At 40.0% G+C, this 12,635-nt stretch overlaps 1 protein-coding gene across 1 annotated transcript in view; it reads left to right on the top strand.

The window, feature by feature from the left end:
• The first annotated feature begins 488 nt into the window (after window positions 1-488).
• Window positions 489-12,635, top strand: part of PCSK9 (proprotein convertase subtilisin/kexin type 9) — a 38,346-nt gene continuing 26,199 nt past the window's right edge. The window contains exon 1 of the mRNA XM_070941303.1: window positions 489-580. Coding sequence (XP_070797404.1) covers window positions 494-580 — 87 coding nt within the window. The 5' untranslated portion in view covers window positions 489-493. The remainder of the gene's footprint in view (window positions 581-12,635) is intronic.

The following is a 12,635-nucleotide window of genomic DNA, read 5'->3' as shown; positions in this document are numbered from 1 at the left end:
AATGTTTAACAAGGTAGGATGGTCCGATGGGAAAACGGTGGCGTGATCCGGCACATCCCCGCCCCAAAGATTTAGAGGAGCACAGGAACATCTGGGCCGGTGGGGAGGGAAAGCAAAAGCAAGCGGAGTTGCTGCGCGTGTGAGTATGCGCGCTCGCTCGGATGGTCACTTAGCGTTTGTTACTTCCGAGCGACTCGCAGCGCGAAGGGCAGTTTATAAACCCAAGTCGGTAGCGCGCAGTTCAGCTCCATAAAGAGGCTCGCCTCGAGGCCGAGGCGCCCTGGCTGTACTGACGCCCTTTTTCCCGGCTACGCTCTAGGCCGGCGCTGCGGGTTTCCCGCGCTCTAAGGCTCGCTTTTTTGCAAAGCGCGCCGTGATGGGCAGCCGCGGCTTTTGGCGCGCTTCGCGGTTGCTGCTGCTGCTAGTCGGCGCGCTCGCTTGGTCAGCTTCAGCGGCCGCCGCTCACTACGAGGCGGACGAAGGCGAAGACCTGATGCTCTCCTTGGCTTTCGAGGAGGAGAACCTGGCCGAATTCGCCAGGCACCGAAGCTCCCCGGCAGCTTTCTACCGGAGCAGTAAGGTGAGGCGGGTGGAGAGGCGAAAAGGTGGCGGCGAAGGGAAGGGGGACTGAGACGCGCCTGGAGCTCCCCACTTCGGGGCTGGGTCTCTTTCCCCTTTGCCGCCCCACTGCGCTCCAGAGGCGAGTCGGCGGTTGCATGTTGCCGGTGCCCGGGTGAACTCCTGCTGACGGTTTGGAAAGAAACGGTGCTGCTACCGGTTGCGATTGGTGTAGCGATGGCATCGCTCGCTCGCCTGCCCGGGCAAGGCAGCTTAAGCGCAGCGTTTGCTGCGTGCGGGCGCGAGTAGCCTCGATGGGCTGGTTTAGACCATGTTGTTATCCGCGGTTTATATCGTCAGGTAGCTGAGTCCAGACCTCGACGCCACAATCGTGACGGTGAAGCCAGTAGAGGACGTTGCCTAAGGAGGAATTGCATCTGCCTGGTGCAACGACCTGATGACCTCAGACTGCCCCGTTATGACCGCTTCCCTCGGAATACGCCCAGTGAATGTACAGGGTCTTCTAGGGAGGCAGGCTGTAGGTGAAGTGGGTTAGGATTGTGGGATGGTTTGTATGAATTTGGCCTCCTTAAATGTCATAAAAGAAGAAAAAAGGGAAGGGAGATGTGGGGCAGTTGTTAATATTCCATATTAATATCCCTTCTGAAATCTCCTGATTCTGCTGACTTGGGATTTCTTTACGGTAGTGGCCAAAATTGTGGAAACCTTTTGGGAAAAGTATTTTCTAAAGCTAGCTAATAACACCACTTCCTTTTTAGAGTACTACCATAAAATTATATATCAATGAAAAGATAATTTAATCAGGAATGTAAGGCAATAACTTTTATGAAGGATTTGCTATTAGAATAGCAGTTACAGTATAAAGAAGAAAAGTGAAACACGTAGAAAAAATGAGATATACAAAAATTATCACCATAGAAAAAACGAGATACACAAAAATTATCACCATGTCAGTTAATAGTTGGGTAACCTTTAGCATGAATTACGGCTTTACAACCTCTTTTCATGGAGTGAACCAAGTCTTTTAGTTCTGCAGCTGTTATAATGTGAAACCAAGATTGAATGATTGCTCCTATTAACTGTGTTTTATTGGTGGGTTGCTTCTGATTAACAAATTTCTTTAGTTGGCTCCATAGATTTTCAATTGGGTTAAGGTCTGGACTTGTCAGATGTAAATGCCTTATTCTCTAATGTGTAAATAATGTATATATGGAACATCAGGGGTTAACTTATTACTTGAGCTTTAATGTATTCATATTTTACCACTCCCATTCCTGGCTCCGCCCCTTGTATATAAAAGGAGCCATCCTCCCCATTTTCCTTGCTTCTATCTTGAATATTCAGCGAATATAGAATGCCTATTATGATTAAAGAGAATTATATTTAAACCTATAACTTCTATTATCTTTATTGAGTCTGATCCTGAAAATATTGCAACAAGCTGGTAGCAGAGGATGGTTAATTGACTCAATAAGTAATTAAAAATGTCCAAGAAAGATAGGCCCAACACCAGGGCCTACAGCAAAGAAATAGAAACTGATCAAGAGATGATCAACGAATCCACTAATGCGATTTCGAGAGAATCCGAAGAATACACCACTGAAGAAGAAGAACTGATGAGTGAAAATAACGACCAGGAAGAAATCGAGATAGAAAATAACGAACTCAGGTCAGAAATATTAAAAATACTAAAAAGCCAAAAGAATGATGAAAGCCTCATCGCGGACCTCCAGGAGATGCTGAGGAACAGCGGAGCAGCGAGAGAGAAAAACATCATTAAAGAAAAACCCAAAGATCAAAAAACTGTGAGTGAAATGACTACTGAGAAAATAGTTGTAAAAAAGAAAAGATGTGACCCCGCGCGAAATTTTGAACGGCAGCCATCTTGGTTTCAACGAACTTCAAAAGAGAGTGAAGCAGAGCCAATCAAAACGCTCAGTTCAAAATTTCTGGCGCGAAAAACGCTATCAGACGAAGAAAGTGAAAAAGAAGTCTCAAACTCTTCAGATGAACCAAAATCAGAAAGTGAAGACGATTTAACAAAGTCTCAAGTAGAGTCAGCAATGAAAACACTTTTTGCTGCTTTTGGGCCAAGATTGAAAATTTCTAAGACATCAACGAAGAAGCAAGCAATCAAACCGACAACTCAAGACCTGCACGCTCCCATCCTGACTTCGAAAACGACGACACCCGAGCCCAGAGAGCCATGCCGATTCCGTCCTACACCGCAGACAGAATCGAGTGCCAGCACACACAAGAGAAAGAGAAGAACCGCCGCCATCACCAAAGCCCCAAAAACCGAGCCAGAGACCGACTCATCTGAAGAGGAGCGGATCGAGAGAGCTGAAATGGAGAGAACCTTCCACAACGGCGCCAAAGAAGAAATGAGCAACGCGCATGTGCAAAACTACGTAGACGGCCCCGAAAGACTTGAACTGGCCAGAGAACCGCGCAGACTCGTTACAAGCATCCCAATGCCGTTCTGTAATTTCCTGCACTTGAGAGACCACGGACTGCCTCAGGTTGTAAGTAATGGACAAAATAATGTGGGGAACTTACCCAGTGACTTCCCAAAACTTAGAGTTGATGGCATTAATTTACAAGAGTGGTACCAACAGCTTCAGGTTATTTTTATGAAAGAAAATTTACTATTCTTTATAACTAGTCCTCCAAGAAGACCTTGGACTTTAAAAATAGACTGTTTACATCATAGAGCATTTTTCATAATAATTTCTAGCGTGTCTCCTGCAATGTATCATAGCATCAAACCAAACCTAACTGTATCAGAAATAATTCAATGCATGTTTAATCTATTTCACAGCGATAGCGTAGCCACAACCACAAGAATGTCTAAGGATTTCTTTTCTTCTAGAGTGAAACCAGGGGTTTCTATAAGTGAACATTTGATAAATCTAAACAAAATAAGAGCTGAGCTGCAATTGAGGGGGGAAGTGATTTCAGATCAAACTATGAAAAGTGTTATTATCAATTCACTTGATCCATCATGGGATAGCTTTATGTCACACTTAGATACCATTAATTTGGGATATTTATCAATAGAAAGTCTATCTAACAAATTGATAGCAGAAGACAATTCAAGAAAAAATCGTTCCAGTAACCAAACAGAACACAAATCTTTTAGGAAAGTAGTCTTTCAAGATAAATGTAATGAAGCCTTTAGATGCCACAATTGTGGATCCAGGGAACACAGTAGAAGAGACTGTCCCAAAGTCCCAAGGGAGAGACATAGGCCAGAATATAGGAGCAAATACAATTACAGACAATCTTCCACAAATAGACACAAATATAGAAGTCCACCAAACTACAGAGAAAGTAGAGGGGGTAGAGAAAATTCAAAAGAGAGAAAATCTGGGTCACTAAATGGGCTAAATAAACAAGACAGCACCAAAACACAACAAGATGAGAACAATAATTGGCTTATTGATTCTGGTGCAACAAATCACACCACTAATAACAAAAGTATATTATCTTCATTTACAGAAGATAAGTTTGTGATAAAGGTAGCTAATCAAGAAAAGGTTCAAGTATTAGGCAGAGGAAATGTGACCTTGCCTGGTTTAGGGAAAATAGAGGGGGTATTATTAATCCCAGAAATACCTCACAACATACTAAGTGCTATAAAACTAAGCAGAGAATCTGACATCAATATAGTTTTCTCAAAGGGGAAAGCAACTATAGAAAAGAACAAAACAAATGTAGGCACTGTGATGATAAAAGGGGGTCTACCCTATCTGATAACCAAAGAAAGATGGTTACATAACATTGATTCAAATATGGAAGATTGTATTGAAGCAGATGATGAAAATGTCAGTAACAGTGACAATGATGAATGTAAAATAACTCATGATAACAAAAATACACACAATGAGAAGAAACCAAAAATAGGTAAACCAATTCATGATGAGTGTGCTCATATCTTACATAGGAAGTTAGGACATGCAAGCTTTCCTGTAGTACAAAAAATGACTGAACACGCAGAAGGTGTAAAAATAAAAAATTGTGAAAATTATTTAGAATGCTCAGTATGTAAATCCACCAAACTAAAAACCAGTCCTAGACCAAAAAAATCTAACAGATCAACTAACAATATTTTTGATTTGGTACATATGGACTTAGTTGGTCCATTAACTCCATCAATCACCTATAGAAAACGTTACTTCCTAACAATAGTGGATGATTACAGTCGCTATGGTTTTGTTTACACATTAAAGCACAAGGATGAAACCTTTCAGAAATTTAAGGAATTCTACAAACGCATAGAAACACAACATAATATCAGAATAAAACAAATTATGACAGATAGGGGATGTGAATTCATGTCTAAAGAATTCTCCCAATGGTTAAAGGATAGAGGGATGCTACATTTCACGTCCAATCCATTTTCTGCCTTTCAAAATGGGATTGCAGAGAGAAAGAACTCCACACTACAAACCATGATTAGATGCACATTAGAGGATGCTGGTTTAGGCAAACAATTTTGGTCAGAAGCCTTACATTATTCAAATTACACTCAAAATAGAACATGGTCCAGTATTGTGAATAAGACACCATATGAGGTGATGTACAATAGAAAACCTAAATTAGCACACATGCACATATTTGGAGTTACTGCAGACGTGCACATACCTAAACAATTGAGGAGAAAGGGAGAAAACGTATCCAGGAGATTAAGATTCATGGGATACGAAACTGGAACCAAAGGGTACAGATTCATCGATAATAATAACAAATTTATAGTATCCAGAACAGCTGTGTTTCATGAGCAGGCCAATTGGTCTAAGTTGCACCTTAATGAAATTTTTCCTAATAAAAGCAAAGATAATATATCTTGCGAGGAAGGAACAACAGAAAATCAAAATATTAACAAAAGTAAGAACAAAACCAAAACTTGGACAAATAGTCAGCATAAAATAAAGACAGACACATTAACAAAAAAGGAAGCCAGATATTTGCATGACAACCATAGCAAACCTGAAAGAAATATTAGAAATAATAGAAACCAAATACCAAATAAATACAAAGATTATATTATGCATATGGATGGAGAACAAATAACACCTAATACATATGAGGAAGTATTGAAACTTCCCCGTGAAGAAAGAGAAAAATGGGAACTAGCTATGGAAAAAGAAATGAAAAGTTTACAAGAATTAAATGTATTCACACCTGCGATCGCACCTAAGGATAAAACAATTATAGGTACCAGGTGGATTTATAAAATTAAGAATTTAGAAGGAGGTAATACCTTATACAAGGCCAGACTAGTTGCACAAGGTTATGCACAAAAATATCCAGAAGACTATACTGACACATATTCACCCACAGTGAGAACAGAGAGTGTCAAAACAGCTCTTGTAGTAGCATCTGCACTCAATCTAGACGTGTTTCAATATGACATACAGACTGCATACTTACATGCAAAATTAGATAAGGAAATATATGTAAGAGCACCACACAGTCAATACACTAATAAGAACGAAATTTGGTTACTAAATAAGAGTCTGTACGGATTGAAGCAATCTGGCAAAAGATGGTACGATTGTTTGGTAAAAGTACTAAAGACCATGGATTTCAACGCCACCACTGCTGATAACTGTTTCTTTGTAAAAAAGAGTAATGATCATATTGAATTTGTATTAATTTATGTGGATGATATTTTATATATTGGAAAGCATAAAGAGAGCAGGGAAATCTTTGTAAATAAGTTAAACGAACACTTCTCATTGAAATCACTAGGTAGAGTGAATAAATACCTTGGTGTACAAATTAACAAAACAAAAAGGGGATTCAAACTTACTCAAAAAGATAAAATCATTGAACTCCTAAACAAATGTAACTTAAATAATGCCAAAACATGTGACACACCTATGCAAACTGATTTTCTTAGAAACAATGATGAATCTTCCCCTGAGTTTAAAGACAACACATTTTACAGATCAGTTATAGGTTCACTCCTTTATATATCTAATTGGACTAGGCCAGATATTGCATTACCTCTCAATTTATTGTCAAGATATGTTAGCAAACCAACCTTGTATCATTGGGAAGCTGTCAAAAGAATTTTAAGATATCTGAAAAGTACATTAGATTTTTGTTTAATATTGGAACCCAATAATGACAAAGAACCAAAAATTACTTGTTATGCTGATGCAGATTGGGCTGGTGATACATCATGCAGAAAGAGTACCTCTGGTTATGTTTTTCTATTGAATGATTGTCCAGTTTACTGGTATACTGGTAAACAAGAACTGGTAGCCACCTCTACCACAGAAGCAGAATATGTTTGCTTGTCTAAAGCTGCAAATAACCTTGTATGGTTCAATGATTTGATCACAGATGTTTGGAAGAAACCTACTTTACCATTTATTATGCATGAAGATAATAAAGCGGCCATTGAAATTTCTAGATCCGATGCAATTGGACAAAGGTCCAGGCATATTGATATAAAATTTAAGCACGTGAGACAACTATCTCAAGACGGATTTATCAAAGCAATACATTGTGATACTTCTGAACAATTAGCTGACATATTAACAAAACCCTTACCTTCTAAACAACACAAATATTTAACTTCTAAATTATATGTATTATATTGTCCTGAATCTGAATGTAACTGGTGTTGTATAACGAACCGGCATTTAGAGGGGGATTTGTCAGATGTAAATGCCTTATTCTCTAATGTGTAAATAATGTATATATGGAACATCAGGGGTTAACTTATTACTTGAGCTTTAATGTATTCATATTTTACCACTCCCATTCCTGGCTCCGCCCCTTGTATATAAAAGGAGCCATCCTCCCCATTTTCCTTGCTTCTATCTTGAATATTCAGCGAATATAGAATGCCTATTATGATTAAAGAGAATTATATTTAAACCTATAACTTCTATTATCTTTATTGAGTCTGATCCTGAAAATATTGCAACAGGACTATTCCCATATTCCCGGTGGAATATGATTATCTTGAAACTCCAAAAAAAAAAAAAAAAAAAAAAAGTGGTGTTATTAGCCATCAAACCTCAAAAATACACTTTTCCCAAAAGGTTTCCACAATTTTGGCCACTACTATATGTACAGCTGTCAATTCCAAAAGAGATGTATTGGAAGCTCTGTTGCTTTGCCTTGAAACTCCCCACTATAAATATGCAAGGTGGGCCTGGATTTATCTAGTCAAGAAACATTACTGTGGGCAATCTTTTACTACAATCTGCTTAGTTTGCTCCAGAACAAGGATCTGGTGTTTTAAACAGCCTCCCGGGAAGGGTAATTAAGACAATACTAACAACAGTACCATGGCAGGTGTCCTCTGTCTATTTTTCCGTCGGTTTGAACTTTGGGTTTCCTCATATGGACTTGGGGTTCTCCCTTGCCTGGGGCATTCTGCCATATTTGGACCTCTGATGGAAGGCATGATGAGAATTGAAGTGATGGGGTGGATGAATCAGAAGGCACACACTGTTGTGGCCTGCCAGTGGCCAGCAGAGCTGGCAGCAGATTCGGACAGTGAGGAGGTTGGGGAGGAACGTGGGCCAGTCCTGGAGTCTGGGGAAGGTTCAGATGAGAGCTCTGCATCAGAGGCAGAGAGGGGGCCAGGGCCATCTGGTATTTAAGTGCTGCCTCCGGAGCCTACGGAATCTGACATCAGCAAGGCAGAAGAACAGTGTGAGCCTGTTCCCAGTGTGCGCATATGCAGAGCTGCCAGAATGCAAGAACAATTAAGAAAAAAAAGGGCGACTAGGGAGTAAGGCTTGGGGATGATTGGCCCCTCCCATAAGACATAAAAGAGGAGCAAAGGGACGTGAGCCTTTGCAGAAAGCAATTAGTTCATATAGTCAATTCAAGCTCTGAGAAACTTTGACTCTGTGGTCCGTTTGGCCTTGCAAAACTAATTGACAATTAGGTCTCTGGCAGCGTTTCAAGGGAGATAAAGGTGGGTGCTTATCAACATTACCCTGAAAGACTGTGTCAACTCAAGCACACATCTGTTGGAATCTTCACAGACTGTTTGTGAATCATTACGGGCTGTGAATGGCCATAATTCACAGCTGTCTTAATAAAAGAGGTTTTTTGGGACTAAGATTGTGATTTATGCTTTCTCAGGAAGCCTAGGTCAGGACACACACTCTCTCCATTGCGATTTTACTAATCACTTATAATGGGCAGTAGGAATAACCTTGAGAAACAGGAGGAAAAGAAACAATCCAGGCTACTCTCAGACAAAAGAATCTGAGTTCAGAGCAGAAATATAATCTGAGTAAGTATCTCAGGCATGACCTTAGTTCTCATGAAGATAAAGGAAGAGGGAGATTCGCATTCAAACTTACAAGATTCTGTTACTATAACCTTGTAATAAACTAGTATTACCATTCATAACTCTGTTGTCCTTGTCTGATCTGCCTTGAAAGGCTTGCACTATGGGGGAAATGACAAGAAGGACTTGATTTAGACATGATGAAGGCCCTAAGTTATGGGAAAATGTAGAAGTAACAGAACAAGGCTGTGCAATAAGGCAGAAATGCTATGAAGATGCACAACAAACCTATGATGGGATGGAGAAAGGCTCCGTCTGAATAGAAAAGTAGGAATACATTCAGAAACAAAATAATAATAATAACAACTTTATTGTCATCATACGTGTATACACAGAAATACAACGAAATTCACTTAACACCCAAAGACCAGGTCCAACACACATAACAATCCCCAAACACACTCCCACCCACCACAATTCCTCACCCCTAAACCACCCAAACATCCACACAACGGACCAAGTAATTCTGTCCAACAGCTCACTGATGGTGGCCCTTTAGTTCATTGTTGAGTCCAATTATAGCTCTGGGATAAAAACTATTCAGAAAACTATCTTAATTAATTAATCCATGAGGATCATGTATGCCATATACAGGAAGCTTAATTTGAAGACTTTCCGATATAAAATTATAATAAACTACTTTTTAAAAATCTGAAATTTTGAGAGGCTCCTTCAGACTTCCTGATCCCAAGTGTAGCTTATGCTTAAATCTAGCAATGCTGGGAGAGTGTGACACAAGATCATTTTATTTTTTCTATAAAAAAATTGCTTGGATATGTTGTAACTATAATTGGTGACTCACCAGTGATTTACAGCATCTTCTTAACCCCATTCAGCTCAATTCTGACATAGAAAAGGTTGGATGACCATACTAATAAGTGGCAGGTGAAGAAATAATATAAACTATGTTGCCATTATGCTTAATGAAACAATAAAGCTCCCTTGGAGGGATTTTTAGAATAAAGCACAACAGTACTGTAATGTAATGTTCTGTGCAGCAAGAAAAACTTTCATTTTAGAAAATTGGCCAGACATCAAACATTTTGACTCTCTGTGACCTAAGGCAGCTCTCCCCAGTTGATGTGATGTGGTAATATTCCCATAACCTTTCCTTGCCGAGAATTGTGGGCAAGGGTTGGAGAGTGAGTAACTATTACTTCCTGGTGGTTTTCCAACAAGTGTATGCTTGTAGCATCCTGCTTAAAGAACCCAAAACTTCTGAAAAAGTCCCTGTGTTGTTTTAAGAATTCTTGGGCAATTCTTAATTAAAAAGGAACTCATGCATATGGGTTAAGCTGTTCGATCCAGGAAGTACAGTCATTTGAGCAGAGGAACAAGTATCAACCACACAGGATTATATTCGCTTGATTTGTCTTAAGGCACCTCTGAACCTTCCTTGTTCGGTTGGAATGTATTTATTCTGAGTTATTTGATTCCTATGCACTGGTTGCACCAGGCAGGCAGAGAAGGGCTGTAAAATAACGATGTGTGATGGAGACTAAGTTGCTTAATTGCTGCAAGACACACCAAAGAAATTTTAGCTGATGCTTTACAGGATCCTAGAGTTCTAGTTCACTATTGGATCAGGGATACTAACTGAAAAGGGTAGGCAAGCAAGTGACAATGGGGTTTCTAGACTCACAGGTATTTTATCTCTTTGAGATGGAGGGCATTTTCTCTTTTTCACCAAATAATGGCACAAATACACCTGGTAGTGACTTTTTTTCTGTCTTCATCTTGCCTCATGAGGCTTAAGCTGTCCTTTGTGATGGGGCATTAAAGTATTTTCCCCTTATTCTAACACTAAAGAAACCATAAAGTGTGCAAAATCTCCCAGATTATTCAAACATTATTTCAAAGGAAATTCAGGAGATTGTAGGGCCATTCTTGTTTTGGCTGTAAGAGAGTCATATTTTTAGGTGGGCTCCCTCTCTGTATCTGCCAGGTCTCTTGAGCTGAGTCCTGCCTTTGAGACCAGAATCAGTTTGAACAGCATCTAATCAACCGTCCTAGGGTGGAGTTGTGAGGTGAGGTGGAAGAGAGAGCTGTCTCTTTGATGCTCCCTGGCACAATTGTTATTTGTTAGTTGTTGCTTGAACTGCTTTTAAGCATGACTTTAGAGCTCTTCTAGAATAGCATGTAACTCCTGTTTTGCTCCTTTTGAATAGAGATTCAGTGATCTTTTGCAAGAGCGCTAAGCTGGATCTAAAACTTTCCCAATTATCAGCTGATGGGCAAGTCTACATGAAAAACACTTGTACAAAAACAGAATGAGTTTTGATTGATGGCTACAGTCTAGTCAAGCCAGTCTAAAAGGTAAAGGTAAAGGTTCCCCTTCCACATATGTGCTAGTCGTTCCTAACTCTAGGGGGCGGTGCTCATCTCCATTTCAAAACTGAAGAATCAGTGCTGTCCGAAGACGTGGTCATGTGACCGACATGACTAAACGGCAAAGGCGCATGGAACGCTGTTACCTTCCCACCAAAGGTGGCCCCTATTTTTTTACTTGCATTTTTTACGTGCTTTCGAACTGCTAGGTTGGCAGAAGCTAGGACAAGTAACAGGAGCTCACCCCGTTACGCGGCACTAGGGATTCCTAACTGCTGAACTGCCAACCTTTCGATTGACAAGCTCAGTGTCTTGGCCACTGAGCCACCATGTCCTTCAAGCCAGTCTAGTCAAGAGTAAAAACCTATCTCTACCCCAGCTTCATCCAAGACTTGTCTCTTCAATTGACATAGGTAGAGTGATTTGAAAATTGCTAAATACTTGTTTCTTCTCCCATCAGCAGTGCCAAAGCAGTGTTGTTTGATTTCTCTCCCTTAAGTTTCTTCAAGGTTTGCAACAACCCTATTTTCATAAACAAAACCAATTAAAGTATATAATTAGACAGAAGGAATGTTAAACCAGGATAGCAGTTGATGAATGTGTTATTTGAAGGCAATAAGAAATTGATGCATTCCTTAAATGAATTAGCAGAGAATTATACAATATCCAGGGCATAATTAGGGATAGTGTGGGATTTGAAATACTAATCTTGATTCAGCTACAGTTTTATGGATATGAAATCCCGTGTTTCTTCTTTACCAACCTTTGATAAAAATGAGTATGGAGTGCAATAGTGTTGATGAGTAAGATTACATTGCATAGAAATTCAGGAAAAGAAACAGTTTTTCTAGAACCAGTGCTGTGGAGTCGGAGTCGGAGTCGGAGTCGAGGAGTCGGAGTCGGAGGAAATTTTGGGTACCTGGAGTCGGAGTCGGAGTCGGCAAACAATGCACCGACTCCGACTCCGACTCCTACTAAATTTAGATTGGAATTTTAAAAAAAGCAAGTTTAAATGTCCCAATTCACAAAAAGTTATAATTAATGACTTCTCTACTGTAAGAATAAAGACCAATGCATGCAGTGCCTCACGTAACCGCAAAATGAACACGTTAAGTGACCGTGAAGAAGCATGCTTTTCATGTGCTTCACTATAAGGCACGCAACGCACAATTAGGAGTGGCAATACTTATACTTTCCATAGTGTTGTGTTCTGCTGTTACAGGGAACGCAGCGCCCATGGGTAACCTAGCCTCTCACTGATAAGGGATTAAGTAAATATGTTTTTTGCAGGACTAGAGACACTTGCATAAGTGAAGGGAATGGAGGGTCAATAGTTCAAGACTGAAGCTGTAAACCATTGGAAAAACTGCTGTCATTCAGCTAAGGCTATAAAAAC

Source organism: Pituophis catenifer, unplaced genomic scaffold, assembly GCF_029215685.1.
Source record: "Pituophis catenifer annectens isolate HBS135680 unplaced genomic scaffold, rPitCat1.0.hap2 SCAF_3, whole genome shotgun sequence".
Lineage (NCBI taxonomy): Eukaryota > Metazoa > Chordata > Lepidosauria > Squamata > Colubridae > Pituophis > Pituophis catenifer.
Note: the sequence above shows the minus strand (reverse complement) of the source record. Positions and strands in the feature narration are given on the sequence as shown.